Below are 19,426 nucleotides of genomic sequence, written 5' to 3'. Positions count from 1 at the left end.
TTATGAAGCAGGCTTCAGATCAGTGTGAACCTTTTAAGTTACAGAGACCATGACATTTTGAGGCAAGTGTTCGGTGCTATTATTTAAGATTGCAAACCATTTGCTCCAGAAAATGACCTATTAATCCACTGATTTCAGCAAGACTTTTCTGGTCACATTAGCTAGTTTGAAGCTTGGTCTAAACTATCACAACTTAAATCAAAATTAGAAAATGCTACTATGGAGTCCTGTGCACTGCACTTTACTACAGAAACAGTGGGGATATGGGCTTTCAAATAGTTGTTCCAATGATTAAAAGCAAGTTTCACAAGCAGCAAGCCATGACTTGGGTTACATACATATATATATATATCACTTAATTTTGTGCATGCACCAAGCAAACTTTGTATAAGACACACATAAAGTAAAGGCAGCTAAATAGTGCATACGTTTTTATGTTTTCCAAAACCCTTCATCAGACTAGATGGCAAACAGAGAGGTTGGGGTAGAGGAGAATTTTGGCTGATAGTAAAACTGTGAGTTTGCATCTGGTAAGTGTTAAGGCTGGACGCAGGTGGTGCTGTGGTCTAAACCACTGAGCCTTTCGGGCTTGCCAATCAAGAGGTCGGTGGTTTGAATCCCCCCGATGGGGTGAGCTCCCGTTGCTCGGTCCCAGCTCCTGCCAACCTAGCAGTTCCAAAGCAAGCAGATAAATAGGTACCGCTCCGGCAGGAAAGTAAACGGCGTTTCTGTGTGCTGCTCTGGTTTTGCCAGAAGCGGCTTAGTCATGCTGGCCACATGACCCGGAAAAACTGTCTGCAGACAAACGCCAGCTCCCTTGGCCTGTAAAGCGAGATGAGCGCTGAAACCCTAGTCGTCTGCGACTGGACTTAACTGTCAGGGGTCCTTTACCTTTAAGTGTTAAAGCAGAATGTGGCCGGAGGTAGCAGACATTCAAATGAGGCTCTTTTAGGTGCTTTGCAGGTACCAGGTTGCACCAAGGCCTGCAGGGAAGAAGGAACATAACAATGGTTTATTCCCATAACAATCAACCATTGTTAAATTCCTTTTTCCCAGCAGCCTTGGTACAACCTGTTTTTAAGATTTATTTAAGCTTACTGTTTAATTAGTTTGATCTTATACAACACTTTTCAATGGTTCTAGAAAATAGTCTACTCAGCTAATGCCGCACATATCATCTATGTCTAGAGGCAGAACTCTAATAACACAGTACTATGCACACATTTACTTAGAAGTTAGGTTCTGCTGTGCTCAATAGGGCTCTCATTGCTTAGAAAGTGTATACAGGATTACAGGCTTGGAACAAGAAAATACACTAATCCTAAATATTATTTTTTTGCATTAAAGATTTAAAAACATCTCTGTCCATAGTAAAATAGTAGAAATTAGCGCCTAAAATTGTAGCGGCAATAAGCCTAACTGACACCTCACAGTGAGGTTGATATCTATTGTCATGCACACCATAAGCACAACTATGGTGTATCACATAATACAACTGTGCAGAACAAGGAGTAAGTTTAGCAAAATCAACAAAAAAAAGTCTCAAGCAAGTTACCCGAAGCTAAAAGAAAAATCTTATAAATATTAATATAAATATGGCAACCAGTTAGATATTAAGTATGTAAAAATACTCATCAACATAGTTCCCCAAATTAAAAATCTGCACATCACCTAAGTATCCAGGCTGCTCTGTTTTATATATTTCAGAGAGAAAGAGAGAGAGAGTAACAAGTAAAAAAGTTAATCAAGAGTGGGAGGAATCTCCCCTGATATAGCTTCTGGGCTATCACTAATGTCAGAATTAAAATTTCTCACCAATTTCTCAACTAAATATTTAGTTTCACAGAAGAACTCTTGTTTATAACTAGAAGTTAGGAAAATTCTTTCTACTGTTGTTATAAATGTTATGGCTATCATTGAACTGATGTATCAAAAGGGCCTGAAAGCGTAGTGAAATTAATTTCATTTAGTGTATTTCATACAACACAGAAATTCTCTTTGGAATTCATTGCCAGAGACTGTTGTAAATAATAAAGATCAACAATGTGAGTAGGATAATTAAGAGAAATAGTCTTAACACACTAGCTGAAGTTAGGAATTCCTGTGGCTCCTAACTAATCTTATCACGGCATACACATTCTTGTTGAGACATAGTTTCTCAAACTTTGGGTGCCACTAGAGAAAACAGGAGTATGGGCAGACTCAAAACTATTTTGCATGTCTTATTGGTGACAGCATTTTATGAAGCGTGAGTCACACAACTCCAATGGGAGTAGTGAGTGTCTCTGACTATACTGTGCTGTTCCAAATTTCATCAAATTGGAAGATAAAGTGGCAAAAGGAGAGGATATGGAATCAAGTAAATAGTAAAGGAAATGAAAATAAAGGGGAAAGTGGGGAGATTGTACATATAGTTGCTTCTAGAAAACTTGCAAACAGTGATTAAACAGATTAATTCCTCACCTGGTCCTGAGCAATATAGGGACTTTACATGTTAGTAGCAACACCTTGGACTTGGCCCAGTAGCAAACTGGCAGCCAGTGTAAACCTGAGAAGCAAGGTGTTATATGCTGGTGACAGCTTGTCCCACAAGTAATCTAGTTGTTACATTTTGCAGTAGCTGGAACTTCTGGATCAAGCCCACACAGAGTTCCACATAGAGTGGAGCAAAGTTTGTGCAGTAATCTAACTGCAGTAATCCAACCGGGGTTACCAATGCATGGACAACTGTGGCTTATTACTTTCTCTGACAACAGAGTCTCACACAAACTTCCAAATCCTGTATGTAAAACACATGTGAAAAGAATAATGTTTAATAGTACAAAGGTGCCCCATGGTTTGGGTTTCGGGATCAAGCCAGACCATGGACAAGTTGCTACTTGGCATTAGTCTCAAATCCATAAATTTGGCTTGGCTATGTCAAAAGAGAACAATCAGTTTGTGAGCTACCTTCTATTCACAAACTATGGGATACAGTCCTCAACCAGTTCCCACTGGTGTACTTTTGGCATTAATTACTGTAAGGGTTTATTACCACTGCCATTGAGTATCACCAGTGACATACCAGCAGTAGTAATAAAGACAAGCAGGGTAAAGTACTATGTGAAATACATATGAAATACTGTCTGGCAGAAAAGTAATAAAACTGAAATAAAAAGCATGGATTTGATGGAAATACAGAATTTGATTTCATAATCTTCTATTTATGCTTGTGGACAGCTGACCAGCCATTGTCTGATCTAGCAAACCTCTTCTTAGCTTCTTATAGCTGATATAGCTTGATATATATGCTTTGAGAAACATCTCCTAAAAAGAACAAGGACTGCCAAGTCCCCCCATGGCAAGTGCACCTAAGCTTTTAATAGCTGCATGGCTTAGTAAGTGATTTTCTTTTAATTCTGCCAGAAATCTTGAAGAAACGGAAGCAACTCCAAGATGCAGTCCTTTTTCCAATTTTTGCATAGGACAATGAATAATATGTCATCATATAGATATTTTTTCCTGTTTCTACCTTTGATGATTTCTACTTACAAACATGACATTCCTTTTTCATCACATACATTTCCCATGAAACCTGGAAATCTAATATCAACATTTAATTTGCTCACTAATTGGTACACCTGCCTCAAATCAGTAATGGATTGTGCTGCAATCCGTAGTCTTTAAAAGAAAACAGACGACAACCTACTACTACTACTACTACTACTACTACTGTTCATAAAATCTCAGGGTGGTTCACCTACATTTTATTTCCTAGGATTATAGCCACCATGGAATCAGTTCCATCAGCAAAGCGATTTATAGGATAGAGTACTATATACTCATCCCAAAACCAGCATAAAATAAACAAGTTTCATCACAGCTCTACTCTGGGATTGGGGGGGGGGGGAGACTTTTACAGTACTTTATATTTTATGGATTTTTTTCCATTTCATACATTCTTTTAGTAACCATGTATGGATGCCAATTGCATATAAATATTAGGTGGGTTTAGTAGTTTCAATTTTTTTAGCTTTGTTTACTAAATATAAGTAAAATAAATAAAGAATCGTAACCTGCACCAGAAAATTTTCCAATTCAAACTTTTCCAGAAAGCCTACATTATTTATTTGTTTAGCAAAACTGACATACCACTTGATTTTAAGAAAACCTCCAAGTGGTTAACAAAATTATAAAACAAAACAAAATTATTGATTAAAAAATGGTTAAAAGCAGGTATTTTAAAACATTCAAAAGATTATTAAAACCAACAGTAGCTAAAAAGAGATAGAACATACACAACTGCTTCACGTGTGGATACACTTGCCTAAATGTTTTAAGCAGGCAACGAAAAAAGCAAGCAACATCACGGGCTGTTCTATGTTTACTTCCTGCTACTGAATGCAATTGCTGCACAAATGCACTTTCAAGGTGCACATGCAGCAAAATAATATAAGTCTGTTACATTTATTAGCATTATTAGTTTCATAATTTAGCCTACCTTTCTAACACAGAGGGCCTAGAAGGCAGTCAACAATAATTGTTGAAACAAGACTTATCCTTTTAGAGATATTTATAAGGGGGTGTTGGATTGGGGAAAATGGGGGGGGGGTGGAGGGCAGAGAAGAGAAAGTGGAAGTCTTGTTGTGCAGGTTGATTCCCACCATACAAGCAGACAAACATCATTAGATGCTGCCCAATTTGAATACAAAACAAAACTCAAAATCAACAAAATCAGAAGCAGCATAAACGTAACAAAATAAAAAACTCACTGCACCCAAAAGTTATGCAAAAACCAAACACAAATATCCAACAGCTCAGAGGGCGGGTTACAACAATGTAAAATTCAGAATAAAAAATAGTTAAACAAATTACAGTCTCAGAAATAGCATGCATCCTGAAGATGCACAACTCAGGTGTCAAAGGCCCGGGTAAACATTGAGTGTTCACTGAAAGCTGTACAGTCAAGGTGTCAGATGCATGTCTGTGGGAAGGTAATTCGTCAACTTTTAGGCATTTTGAACATGCAAATTTGAAAAATCTGAGTCTAAATCTTTACTTTTTTTAACTGTCCCCACCTCCATGCTGTTCATGTAGAAAGTAAATAATGACATTTCTGAAATTGTAAAAATATATGCTAAAGCTGCATACTTCTCTGATACACCACTGCTAATAAAAAAATAAAACAGTTACTGAAAAATTATTGATAGCTATCCACCATCCACCATGTGTGTTCTCCTCACTGCATATCCACAAAACAATCCATCTCTCTTAAGTATGTTACTCCAGAGTCTTTAAAATGTTTACCACAAAGTCTGAAGTCTTTCAGATTAATTAGCCAGTACAAAAAGTTTTAGATTGTTTGTTCTCCCACAAAACATTGATATGCTCCTGATATACCCTATCCACCTATATTTATATATATTCTCCATTTAATGAAGGAAGCTACTTGGATCTGCTGATTCTGCTCTACACTACAATGCAAATGTCTTGCTTCCAAAGCAATAAACATTCAGAAATGCATAAGGGAATCTTTCTACTAATCCTTTATTTTTTTCTAAAAATGTCAGCGGCAACCGTCAAACCAAAAAAAGTAAGTGTTGGGGGGCCGGCTTCAAGACATTGGGGGTAGGCTTAATTCGGAAGCAAGGCCTAAAAGACTTTGTGAAGAATGGAAGTAGGCAAATTATGAATTTGGATGGTGCAAAAGCTTTTCCGTAAATTTGAAAGCAAGAGCATATGTACATGAGCCACATTTAAGAAACTAGAAGGCCATAGGATCTTAAGCAGCCAAGCTTTAGATGAATCACCCATGTTTATGGCAGCTATGAAATCTCTTACTTAACAGGGAGCAGGCTGGAGTAAAAAGTTCATGTACTGGGTGGTAGTCAATTAAGTTGTATTCAGTCAGTGTAGACCCACTGAAATTAATGGACCTAACTTACATCATATTCATTCATTTCAATGTTTTCATTCTGAGTAAAACTTAGTTTAATACCATCCATTATATATGCAGATACCTACATGTGTAACATTTTACGAAGCAACACGTAATTGGAAAAATTTCATTCTATCCATCTTTAAGATTCATAACTTATCTTTCAGTCAAGTTCTCCTCAATGTGCATGTGCCACACATTAAAATAATGCAAGAATAAAATATAAAGGGTAGGATCCAGAAAGGTGTGAGTGGAGGCAATTAAGTTGTAGCACTTTTCCATAAGTGCTAGTGGGAGCTTTTTACAACCAAGTATCTACAGTTGTGTCACACTCTGAGAAGCCAATGCATGATCCAGCCTGTAGTGTAAAAGTGTATTGCACTTAGACATGTGATGCAATTAAAACAACTAACAACTCACAGTAGATAATAATGACGACTCACATAATAACTGTGTAATTTTTTTTCCATTAAAAGTTTGAGTAAAAAAGCTCAGTTTTTACTTAGTGCCTAAAAGAAACTAAAGCAATCACTGAGCCAACATGTTTGGGCAAGGTGCTCTCTAGTTAGGATGTCATTTTAGTACTGGTCATCATCTTTTCTGCAGTCAGGCTAGCTCCCAGAACGCACACCAAGAGAGATGTGGAAAGCACAGCTTTAAAGGCTGTGTTTTCTTGGGTCAGCAGCATGGCTTGGTACAGGTCCACCAAAATGCAAGGCTGGCAAAAGCCAATATATTTTGAAAGATAATGATACTTTGCCAACTTTTCTCTTTATTATAAACTTTGCATTTGCTGGAGTATTTCTAGCCTTAGAGTCAGATCTATCTTTCAAAGCAGTATCTAGGAAACATATGGTCTGCAGACTTTAAACCAGCCCCTCAAGCATAAAGGAGAATCTTGTTGGAATCTTAAAAATGTCAGATTTTGTTTTGAGGTGTGCTCCCCCCCCCCAAAAAAAATGTCATTAGGCCTCATGGTTTTGCAGGTAAGCATAACTGAAAGGCTGAGAATCGAAGGCAAATTATACGAACTACAAATCTATCAGTTTTTCAGGTCTCATGCTTTATACGCTTCATAATTCTGAGGACGTAACATCATGATACAAAAAGTTTAAGCATAGCGATTCTAGATTGGTTGTGCAATGGAAAACTTAAAATGCCTCAAATGCTTGAGGATGAAATCCAACAAAGAGAACACATTCAAAACTGCATGGCTCAGGAGTCACTTTGAAAGTATACAATGCCCATGAACTCTATCTAGATACGTATCTGTGACTGCTATCAGATTTTTGTGGCATATGTACAAGAAAAACTGCAGATCAATAGTAAGATGCTAGTTCTAATATATCTCCAAACTGTTTTCTTTACAGTCTTAAAATGAATTTTGGAATAAAAGAGGTTCTGAAACTTAATTTATATTAAAGAGCAGGTCCTGATAACTCACAGCCAGTAACAATGATTCAAGAAAAACACAAATGCACGAGGCAAACCTGCTTCTCATAAAACTGCACACCAGGAAGTAATAGAGTATGTAAGAATGGGTTATTACGCTAACGGTATTTATTCCAATTTATTTTTTACACATTTACACAATTATATCTAACTTTTAAAGTAACTCATATTTCTGTAGAACTATAGGATACATAATTTTATGCTAAGAGCATGCACCAGAGCTGTAGCCTGAAGATTAAAAATTTAGTAAAAGTATATCTTTTTTAAGCAACTAAGGTAATGGGCCTCTTCATATATTGCATTTTAAAGTCTATACGTCGATGCACAATTTGCAGAGCAGGAATTTACAGTGAGATACTACTAAATACTTGAAACTATATGTATCATAAGGGAATATTCATCCGTGTAAGCAGGATCAGCTGCAATTGCCACTGAGCAGAACCTTGTGGGGAAAGGGCTTGATGCCAGATACTGTTGTACTACCACTCCCATCATGCCTAGTCAGCTTAGACAACGGTCAGGGATGATGGGAGTTATAGGCTGCCCTAAAGCAATGTGCTTATGCCTGCATCACCAGTGTAGACAAAATGTCACAAAATAACTACAGTCGTACCTTGGTTTTCGAACAGAATGCATTCTGGTAATCCGTTTGACTTCCAAAACGTTCAGAAACCAAGGCACGGCTTCCAATTGGCTGCAGTGGCATCCTGCAGCCAATCGGAAGCCGCACTGGATATTCGGCTTCCGAGGCAAAGTTCGCAAACCAGAACGCCTACTTCCAGGTTTGCGACGTTCGAGTTCCAAGTTGTTCGTGAACTAAGCTGTTCGAAAACCCAGATACAACTGCATTACATTCCCCCCCCCCCCCGAGATTTGTTGATTTCTATAATTAGACTACTGTAACTGCCTCAAACTCAAACACCTCCTTAGGGACGCGGGTGGCGCTGTGGGTAAAAGCCTCAGCGCCTAGGGCTTGCCGATTGAAAGGTCGGCGGTTCGAATCCCCGCGGCGGGGTGCGCTCCCGTTGCTCGGTCCCAGCGCCTGCCAACCTAGCAGTTCGAAAGCACCCCCAGGTGCAAGTAGATAAATAGGGACCGCTTACTAGCGGGAAGGTAAACGGCGTTTCCGTGTGCGGCTCTGGCTCGCCAGAGCTGCGATGTCACGCTGGCCACGTGACCCGGAAGTGTCTCCGGACAGCGCTGGCCCCCGGCCTCTTGAGTGAGATGGGCGCACAACCCTAGAGTCTGGCAAGACTGGCCCGTACGGGCAGGGGTACCTTTACCTTTACCTTTAACTGCCTCAAAAAAGTTTCCAAAACCAATAATTAGTCGAGAATGCAACAGATAGCCTTTTGCCATTGGGAGCATCAAAGTGCCACTTTACACAAGCTGCACTGGTTTCCATTCCATTTCCAAGCAAAATTTAAATTTCCAAGCAGCCTTTAAAACCCTAAATGGCTTGAAACCAATATACTTCAGTGACCACCTTCACCCACAGAATCCTGCCCACTCATTATAAACTGTTGGACAGGCTCCACCCTGACCCCTAGTGCTAGCTAAGGCTGACTGGGTGGAATGCAAAAGTGGATGAAGTTGCACCTAAATTATGAAATTCTGTTTGACCACCTCGTTTGGTCTGTCACAGTCTGCAGTACTTTTTCTGGCAAGCACTGTCCTGCCAGGTTGATGGAATGCTACTCACTTTTCCTCCTTTTTTTCCTGTATCACTTTATCTCTTTTTAATAAAATGTTTAAAAAGTTTATGGATCCTTGTTTTTAAATCATTTTTATCTACTTGCTATCCCCCTTTCAGTTTTATTGTTTTTAAAAAACACATAGTAACTGCAAGTCTGCATTAGTTTGCAAACTAGCACATAATTTGGTCCTAAGAACTCACATCACATGATCATTGTGACAATGAATAAAGATTGGGAAGAATGTTAAATGCTGAAATAGCTACATGTACAGGCCTGAAAGAGCCACTTGCTTGGTAACCCGTGGACAGTAATAGTTACCTGCAGGTGACCAGGCAATAAAGCTTTATAAAAAGAATGCTCACGTTTAGGTGCACAATTAGGACCTGCAAACCAGTTAAACTCGGAGAGCATTCGCTGGGGTCATTCTATTTCCCAGTCAACCTGTCCAGGGCTGAACAGTCCTATCTTCTCCTTTCAAGTTAACTATGAATGCAAATTTTTATTGCACCTTGATTAAAATTTGCTTGGGACTGATGTTGATGCATGCAGGGGGGCAGGGAAATAAAGTTGCTTTGTGGCAAATATTTGGGGCCCATTAGTTAGCTAGCTCTAAAGTAGAGTGATTATAATTAAACCTGCCTATTTCCTTTGAGTTTTATGAAAACAAATCAACTCTGATCCAAGAACTAGGCAATTAATTTGGCTTACTATTGTGTATATACCCTGCCTTACGTATATACCCCTGGAAGTTACCGTATTTTTTGCTCTATAAGACTCACTTTTTCCCTCCTAAAAAGTAAGGGGAAATGTGTGTGCATCTTATGGAGCGAATGCAGGCTGCACAGCTATCCCAGAAGCCAGAACAGCAAGAGGGATTGCTGCTTTCACTGCGCAGCGATCCCTCTTGCTGTTCTGGCTTCTGAGATTCAGAATATTTTTTTTCTTGTTTTTCTCCTCCAAAAACTAGGTGCGTCTTGTGGTCTGGTGCGTCTTATAGAGCGAAAAATATATAAGATTATCTCTCATACAGGCACAGACTAGAGCCAGACCTGCTTATCTTAGTTTCTCCCAAGGTTTCTGCTTCATGAGTTTTCAGGTCATACAAATACATCAGATGCAGTATTTCCACTACACCAGTAAAATATCAGAAACTATAGATAGGACACTGTAAGTGTATTCATTTGTGCAAATATTTAGAACTAAAGTATAAAAGCCATTATAGAGTTCACTTTAAACTCCCTTGAAGACCTGTAATGTTGTTTTGCACTGGGGTTTTTTAATCTGTAAAAGAAAATAACACTTCAGTGTTTCTATCTCTTAATAGCTTACTGTAGGAATGAATCCAGTTGGAGTCCATCCACTGATGGACTCTGATCCAGCTGGATTTTCCATTGGCAAAATAAGAAACAAGGCAATATTTCTCTCTGTAGCATCCCACAATACCTCCTACTGTGTTGCAAAGGGTACCCCAACCATCTAGAACAGATTTTGGAGGGCTGGGGAGAGGTGGAAGGGATTGCTGAAGGTCACCTCAAATCCCTGTCCTGTTGACAGATATCTGTATTGGTTCTAAGAGCCTTCTGTCAGTCAATAGAGGGATACCAATTGTATGCAACAGCCATTAAAGAAAAATACACTATAGATTTGAATCCAGACATAGTAGTAGTTGAAATAGGCCTACTGGGTGGTATTCAAGTAAGTTTTACTCAAAGTAGACTGACTGAAATTACAGGACGTAATTTCACTAGTAAAACTTAGTTGAATACCATATATTGAACACAATTCTCTTGATTTCAATGGGTCTACTTCAAATGACTGTGTCTGGGTCAAGCCCATTTCATACAAGAAAATATATCTACAGGGCTAAATGGCTAAATAAATTAACTAGAAAGATTCTTAAATATACAATGAATTGTTTAAATCAAGCCAAGTCACACATTTAAGTAGCAATAGTTCCTTACTAGTGATGAAAATCTGGGAGCAATTAAATCACAAAATTGACAGCAATGATACAACCCAATAAAGTAAGCAAACGGAAAATGACCAAATGAATATCAAAAGTTCTGTACATTAAAAGGGACCTGGATATCACTAATATAGGTTTAGGAAATAAACCGCAATAATACAGCATTTTTTTCTATGTATTGAATGATATGTAAAACAGGAATTATGAGTTTATTTCTGTTAGTTGATTATAATGGGTAGAGAATTATATACAAAGATGTTGTATTCTATATGTTTATATAATAAAAATCAGAGGGGAAATGAGCAAAAGTTAAAATTACACATAAATTTGTTTCACCTCAGCCACTATATGTGCACAAGTAACAAACACAAGAAAATAAATATAAAGAATTCTTATATGGTTTGCACATATATAAATCATTACAAAATGATTTATACAAATCTCTGATGAAACACTTTGCATCGTAGGTATCAAATGTTCAGTTACAAGGCCCAATGAACTATACAGCAGAAGAGCACAATTCTCTATTTTACTTTGGCAATACAATACGTAATACAAGGAGATAAAAGCCTGTTTTCAAATGTATTTTTTAAAGCTGCTTTCAGACATCTGGAAAATTATCCTAAATTAGTCTAAATATGGATTTCCTCCGGGTCAACTCCATGATGTCTAAAAGCAATTGTCCTTTGATTCATCTCAGGGCATTTACTTTCTAACCCTAGGGGTCATTCTGAAACAGAATGAAGCTTCTCAAGTAACTGCTCTGTACTTGCAAACTCCTGTAATAACCTAGATATGGAATCTTCATTTTTTTTACACTCAGGAGCTTCTGCTGACTTACAATGAAGTTGCTCAATAAATTGAGCACAAAAGGCCTACAGCAGGACGATGACAAATTAAGTCAGTTATTAGCAAAGTTCACCTTTGAAGCTTTCAGAACTACCGTATTGACAGCCGGAAGAGGGTTTGGACACAAGTCTTACATGACCTAAAATCTCACCATTCTCTTCTCTGTTACAGCTTAAACTATAATTTGCTTAAATAGTTATGCATCAAAGATGCCTGAGGGTCCATTTATTGATTTGAGTGTTATACCCACCTACACCAATATCTGCAGATATTATTTATGCATTTATGCCCATGGGACATAATCTAGAAAAGTAAGATACACCAGAATCCCATAGAGTTCTATAAGATTTCCTTCAAAGGAAATGTACATAGGAAACCAACTTTATTTACTTAACTGTACTAAATATCACTGATTTCAGTGAGACAAGCCTCATTTGCTCTGGTTTCCACCCGTGAAGAGCCATAAGAGTCATAAAAATATGCCCGCCTGATGTTTGCCTACACATTCAGTAAAGCACAAATCTGAAGTACAGATTTGGAGGTGCAGGACCATGAAACTACTGCACTTCCTTTTAAAATGTAACAATACTGACAGGTTTAAGGTAAGCAACCTGTTTGATTAAAGTTGTTGTTAATTCGATTTATACCTCCCTTTATCAAAAGAACACATTTTATGGAGCACAATAATGATCAACAGAATAGTAATAATAATATTAATAGTAGTAACAACAACAGCAGCAGCCCCCACCGGCAGCTTTAACAGGCCGTAATTATTTTATGGCCAAAGGCCTGGGTAAAGAGGAATGAATGTTTTAGCCTGATGCCTAATGATATGTAATGATGGTACCAGGAGAACGTCTCTGGGGAGAGCATTCTACAGATGGGGAGCTACCACCGAAAAGACCCACTCTCGTGATGCCACCCTCCGAACCTCTTCGGGAGAAGCAACATGGAGAAGCACATTGGATGACAAGTGCAGGGTCCAGGGCAGTTCATATGGGAAGAGGCAATTCTTAAGGTACTGAGGGTATGAGACATGTAAGGCTTTATATGTCAACACAAGCACTTTGAATTGGGCCCAGAAACTAATTGCCAGCCCATGTAGTCAGGGGGCAGGATTGGAACATATGCTCAAACCGTCTTGCCCCTGTGAGTAACCTGGCTGCTGAATTCTGCACCAGCTGAAGTTTCAGAACCGACTTCAGAAGCAGCCCCACATATAATGCATTGCAGTAATCCAGACATGGAGAATCTTCTGAGACTTTGCATGGCTATCATATCTGGGAGCAATAGTGGACAAACTGAATATGTGCCAATAGACCCCAGAAACAGGAAACACAGTTTTTCTAGCAGTGGAGCTACTGTTCCCTTTCAGGATGCCTGCTTACAGGCGTTCAAAAGGTAGAATGACGACAAAGTGCAAAGGATAAGTGCAGTCAGCTATACAACACTCATCTATAAGCAAGAAGCTCAAAAGTGTCTGGATGACAACTATCAGAGACCACTGCATTATACAAATAAGTATCATTATATATATATATATATATATATATATATATATATATATATATATATATAATGGAAAGCTATTAATAATGCTCAATCTAATTGAGGAGTTCATAAAGTTCCAAAATGATAAATTATAGCTCTCTGAAGAACAGATGGGATAGAATGGAATGCAGGAAAGCAAAATGGCAGAACTGCAAAACAGTTTGAAGAACTCTGGGTATGCAAGAGTAATAATACCTGCCAAGCCTCAGGACATTTTACCCAATGATGCCTAAAGCATGGACATGACATGTTACTTTAAAACAATCAGCAATATTCCAAATTTTGTTGAAGAAACATACCGGATTTGAGTTTATACACTAGTTGAATTAAATACCAGTTTGCTAAGTGCTGGAACAATACCAGAGTGAATAAAATGAATAAGTTAGCTAAAGAACACTACTTTCAAATCTAGAAGATATTACCAATACAACATACAGCTTATTACCAAAAGTTTACTGCAACGATAAGGGAAAGATAGTTTGAATTCTACTATTTTGTTCACTGTTCTTGCTCTGTCCCTGGCAAAACTGGTGTCATTGGGAAAGATCTATTTACGTTAGTCTGTTATGCTACTGGTGTGTTCTATAGCACTGCCCCTTATGTATATTCTTCATGTGTGTAGTTTTTGGGGTTTAAATATCTCTACTCATGCTGATGTGTTATGTTTGCAACATTCCACCAGAACAAGGAAGGATCCTGGTCCTGTCCACAGAGATATAATTTCACTTGGTACCATTAACTTCAATGTTTCATTTGTACCATCTTATCTTCTCCATCCATATCATAGTTATGCACTGCCTTGCAATGCTCAAAAGGAAAATATTGCACTAGTATACATAGATGGCTTCACCAGCGGAACATGTTTTTTATATAGTACTGTGCTGGTATAAAGGCCCCTGCAATCTTCCCTCTCCACTTTCAGTCTTGCAGAACACGCTGCCTTTTAAATATGTGAAGCAGCTGGAAAACAGTAAGGTTATTGCTCTCCTCTGTCCATATCCAGTAAAACAAAAAACTATACATTATTTTCTACCGATTCCATTTATTCCATTGACTGCCTGTGATCCCTGCAGCTCTTTCATATGCGCAACAGACACAGGATTATTATCAGATTTAGGAGTTTAGAGGCAAAGCAAGCTCTGCACAGGCCAGTGAGAACACAAAGCAACAGGCTCCTGGGCTCAGTATGAGAGAAGAGTGGTGTTGACTCAAGCAACAAGTTGCTCAGAATAAAGAGCCAGAGTCTGAGATGTAACTCCATTGGACTCTCATGTTGCCCAAAGGCTGCTTCAGCTTCTTCTGGCCTATAAGCACTAGTGGTACCAAAGCACAAGCTAGCAGACCCCTCCTCTGACAAGCTGCCATAGTAGTAGCATACAGAGTCCCGGGTTTGAATTCCTGGCACTTCACATAACAAATGCATATTTGCCAAAATGCTGGCCCACAAGAGGACAAGGAAAGCCCAACCTTCTTTTTAAAAGTATAACGCTTCACAAACTGTTTTACATTATCTTATGTTTGACTTCTTTCTTTATGATTTGTTGAAATGAACTCATTAACCTGCTACTTTATCCAGTTTCGTTAAGTCTGACTACTGAGTGTAACCCTGACTCTTAAGAGGTGTGAAAGAGCTCTCCTGTTAAGACTGTCAAAGGAATTCATTACTGAGGGAGCAGAATGGCTTTGTGTACAAAGCCCAATCTTTTAAAGATTTTTAGCAGATTTGCTAATAGACTTGAACCGTAATGGATTTTAATACTTGAGTGACATGTATTCCACCACCCTGATATCCGATGGGCACAAGATCAGGGACACTTTCCCCAATGAAATTAATAATGCAGTCCTATGCATACTTAACTGGTAAAATCAGCCAAATAAACATATATAAAATCAACCTGCACATTTCTTAACTATGTTCTCATGTCCCTTTGATTTCAGTGGAGCTTAAGCATGCCTAACGCTCTTTGGATTGAACCCAGTGGCCTCAAGCCTACACAGATTCATGTCCATTTATCCAACTGGAACAGCATGTAAAAGTTGTCAGGATCAGAGCCAACACTTGGGATTTATCTGTAGATTTTGGTATTAAAGTGTACTTAAAACCTAATGTATTAGACAAATATATTTAGAGAGAAACTATATTCAAACACTAAAAAGCTCAACAGAGTATGTACAAAGTTGAAGAAAATTCAGTTTTTAGACACTTCTATTATGTTTCCAAGTAAATTACTTCAGTGCTTTCTTTCAAGGATATTCAATTATTCTTTTCTTTTTATATGGACTTTTTAACATGTTGTAGCTTTAATCATCATTTTTAGGTTCCGGTGACACTTTTAACATTACTCAGAGCCGCTCTCCAACAACAGAAAGAAACTTTAAACCGTCTCTTTATAAAGTTTTATGACAGCCACACATAATTTAGGATACATAATAATCAGAAGTATACGTATCCCTTTAGCATGGCAATCAAGAGCTAGACAGTACACATATAATCATTTTCAGTGCTAAGCCTCTGAAAACTTCACTAACACAACAGTGAGGAAAAGAGGGAAAACGCAGACACACAGAAAAAAAACAGCCTTCCCCATTATAAAACCCCACCAAACTTCAAGCAAAGAATCTAATTATATACTGCAGGATTATTTAAACATCCAGTTTGAGTTTTATATATTGATTAAATCTAATCTACTGTTGGTAATAACAACAGTTAGAATGTACATAGCACTTTGTGTTCAAAGTATTTCATATACATTATCTTGCTGCAACCCTTACTGCCAACCCTGTAAGGCAGATCATCTCCCTATTTCCAAAGGAAGACAATAGCTACCCTAGGAGTAGTGAGAGGAAAGATCCCTGATGCGTAACTTAGTCTCTTTGCCACTAAGCTACACCAGAGTAAAGTCGTACCTTGGTTTTCGAACAGCTCAGTTCTTGAACATTTTGGCTCCCGAACACCGCAAACCTGGAAGTGACTGTTCCAGTTTGCGAACTATTTTTGGAAGCTGAACATCCAACGGGGCTTCCGCAGCTTCCGATTGACTTCCAAGGTACGACTGTATGTGGTATTATTACCATTAGTGGTGAGGTGTACAGATTAAACCCTTGCTCCTTCACATAAACACTTCAGTCCCCATAGGTTTTAATAAGCAAGGGTAGTAGTCAACAATAGTCCTACTCAGAGTAAATCTACTGCAGTAAATGGACGTGCCTAACCTAACTTTAGACGGGTTTAGGACTACCCCAGGTTTCTATGAACTTTTCCTACTTTTGACCCAACTGAACTATAACATACGAAGTAGTTTTCCAAGAAGAGTAACATTTTTTTAAAGTCAGCATTTTAGGACACAAGATACAACTTACATTCCTGTGAATTCAGTGAGTTAATAACTGAGGTTTGAAGAAAACAATCTTTGCTAGGAAATGTGAAGCCTTGGGCAAGGGAAGTGGGAGTACAGCTTTCCTTTCTCCTAACTTCTAACAAGGCATGCAATCTCGTACTCTATGATTGGAATGTCAACACAGAGAGGCTGCAGTAGTTCCAGTGTGAGGCGGTCACCCATTCCATGCTCTCGTTAGGGATTCTCAATGATCAAGGTTATCTGGAGTAATTCTTGAGCCTGTAAACTTGAAATAGACCCCACTGTTTCTACCTCTGAATACCTATTTCTGGAATACAGCTACTAATCACCAATTCTTATGAACACTGAATATAAAACATAAACCATTATACTCCCCACCACCACCATTAATTACATGTTTCTGTTGTAAGTCATAGGATAGTTCTGCTTTGTTTTGCACTATTAGTGCATAAATACAGCATAGTATAATCATTAGGTTCAAACAGAATAGCCTTTGGACAGTCACTCATTATTCTAAAGTTATATTTTGCTGGCTATAATCTTCTTTTGAACACAATAGATCTACATAATTCAAAATTCCCCTAAAACATCTACAGCTGTAAAAAATTATTGTGCAAATAGTGACAATTTAATAGCTATTTAATTGACCTAAATTAATGACTGCAGAAAAATAAATAGAAGGAAAGAGGAATTTCCAAAGAAAAGTGATACAACACCGAGGCTGCTATCCTATACCTGGGATTAATACTTTCCTGGGATTAATCCTCCCTAAATTTTAATGGAGTAGACAGGTATAAATTTGTGCTGAGAATGTCTTAAATGTTAAAGTCATATGGATGTCGTTCCCAACTCCTTGAAGATGCTTCCAGAATATTGAGTTTAGATTTAACTCTTAGGTTTGGACAGTGTTTATAAACCCTGTTGCATCTCTCAAAAAAACTACATCTTCTGTTATAAAATATTACTTGCAATTTTTAGGTTCCCCTCCCCATTAAAACTATTCAGCTTAGTGAAACGAATATTGGGAGCCCAGCGTGGGCATTTTTACATGCTAATTTCCTGATTAACAAACCCCACATACCAACACAGCCCCCCTATTCCCCACAAACACTGCATGCTGTCACATTTCCTGATTGTGTCTAAAGAAAACATGTTCTCTAAGAAATCTAAAAACTGAACAAGCACCTTACATCTGAATGTAAGAGACAGGTAGCCAGTATCTCACTAACATCAATCTTGTTCTGTGTGTGTGTGCAGTTTACATACTTACCCAGGAAGGCAAATGGAAATTACAGGCAGAGGAAAATGAAGCTGTCTCCAAGCCTTTGTCATGTGATAGTGACCTATAAAGTATCAAATAGAGGCATATCATCAGCACATCATGATTTTACAATATTGCAGCTGGCCCAAAACTGCAGCAAGGCTAGAGGGATCCCAAAATTGCAACTTACTTTTGTCCCCCTTTGTACCCACCCAACAGTAAGTTCTTATTAAAATATGAAGCAATTTTGTGCCTCCAGAAGGAAAACACACAAACACACAAAACTGTCAAGTTTAAACTGCAAACAAAACCAGCAGAGTGTTTATAAAGTGCACTGGGAGTGAACAAGTGAAAGAAATTGTATGGGGGATTCATCACTAGGGCAGGTCCCCCCCCCCCATTAAACAGCACACCCAAGATGGCAAATACAGAGAAAGTTGAACTCAAATTGCAAATGGGAATCAAACAGGAAGGAAGCCCCTCGATGTGCACATGTAATCGGTTAGTCAGTTTCGTGGATGAATTTAAGCAACATCATCACCGTTCTCCAAAACAAAATCTGAGACCCAGACTGCAGGTCTACACGAGACGTTGCAACATAGTTTCAGGTAGTCCCCATTTCCCGATCCCTCTAGATAAGATCCCCCTCCCACCTCCTTTCGCCATCGCAATCCAAAGAGAGAGAGAGAAATATTATATAGACCTGACTTCCTCCAGCACACGGGGAAAGAGAGCATTCGCCTGCAAGCCACCCCCACCCGGCCAGCCACCTACCCCACCATGCAAAGTGTAGGCAGGGCCACTGGGGTCTGGGGGTGAAAGCGAAGGTTGTTAAACATGGAGTGTCGCGAGGAAGATAAAGCAAGCCCAGAGCTTTCCCTTCTTCTTTCTGGTCAGCATCAAGTTTGCATCTTAGTTACAAAATGTCGATCTTAAAGGCTGACAAGACACAGGGAGGGAGAAAGAGAGAGAGTCCATCTTGCGGGGTGGGGGGGGGAGAGTGTTGCTGGAAGGAGCGAGGAGCAATAATATAACGTAAGAAAGAAAGAAAGAAAATCTCAAACCTCCCCGAGGGGAAAAGTCTGCACAACACCTTGTAGGAGAGCCTGGAGCAGAAGAAGGCAGCCGGAGAAGCGGGCGCCGGGGGAAGTGGGGGGCTGCTGCCGGATCTCCCCCCACTCCTCCTCCTCCACACCCTTTGCCTCCCCAGCGAGATTCGGTGAATCAGACTGGCAGCAAACACCTCCCTGCTGCTGCTGCTGCTGCTGCTGCCGCCGCCGCCACCGCCACTGCTCCCCTCCTCCTCCCCGCGGGCCCGAGCTATGATCCCGCGGCTGCTGCCACCGGGAAAGAGGAGGAGGTGCTGCTGCTGCT

General features: G+C 39.1%; 2 protein-coding genes across 11 annotated transcripts in view; one reads left to right on the top strand and one right to left on the bottom strand.

The window, feature by feature from the left end:
• Nucleotides 1–6,447, top strand: part of CD47 (CD47 molecule) — a 231,861-nt gene extending 225,414 nt beyond the window's left edge. The window contains exon 10 of the mRNA XM_053386274.1: nucleotides 6,434–6,447. Within this exon, the coding sequence (XP_053242249.1) occupies nucleotides 6,434–6,440 (7 nt within the window). The 3' untranslated portion in view covers nucleotides 6,441–6,447. The remainder of the gene's footprint in view (nucleotides 1–6,433) is intronic.
• BBX (BBX high mobility group box domain containing) overlaps nucleotides 1–19,426 on the bottom strand; it is a 125,433-nt gene that overhangs the window by 103,479 nt on the left and 2,528 nt on the right. For 6 of the 10 annotated variants that reach the window (XM_053386256.1, XM_053386262.1, XM_053386257.1 and 3 more), the window contains one exon: nucleotides 18,062–18,134. The exons of 2 other annotated variants lie outside the window; for them this stretch is intronic. The gene's annotated coding sequence lies outside the window, so the exon portion shown is untranslated. Of the gene's footprint in view, nucleotides 1–18,061; nucleotides 18,135–19,145; nucleotides 19,235–19,426 lie in introns of those variants that run through there. 2 more of the 10 variants (XM_053386258.1, XM_053386266.1) reach the window with 2 other exon arrangements.

The sequence above is a fragment of the Podarcis raffonei genome, chromosome 4 (genome assembly GCF_027172205.1).
Source record: "Podarcis raffonei isolate rPodRaf1 chromosome 4, rPodRaf1.pri, whole genome shotgun sequence".
NCBI classification, from domain to species: domain Eukaryota; kingdom Metazoa; phylum Chordata; class Lepidosauria; order Squamata; family Lacertidae; genus Podarcis; species Podarcis raffonei.
The sequence above is the reverse complement of the archived record's forward strand: the minus strand, read 5'-3'. Positions and strand labels throughout refer to the sequence as shown.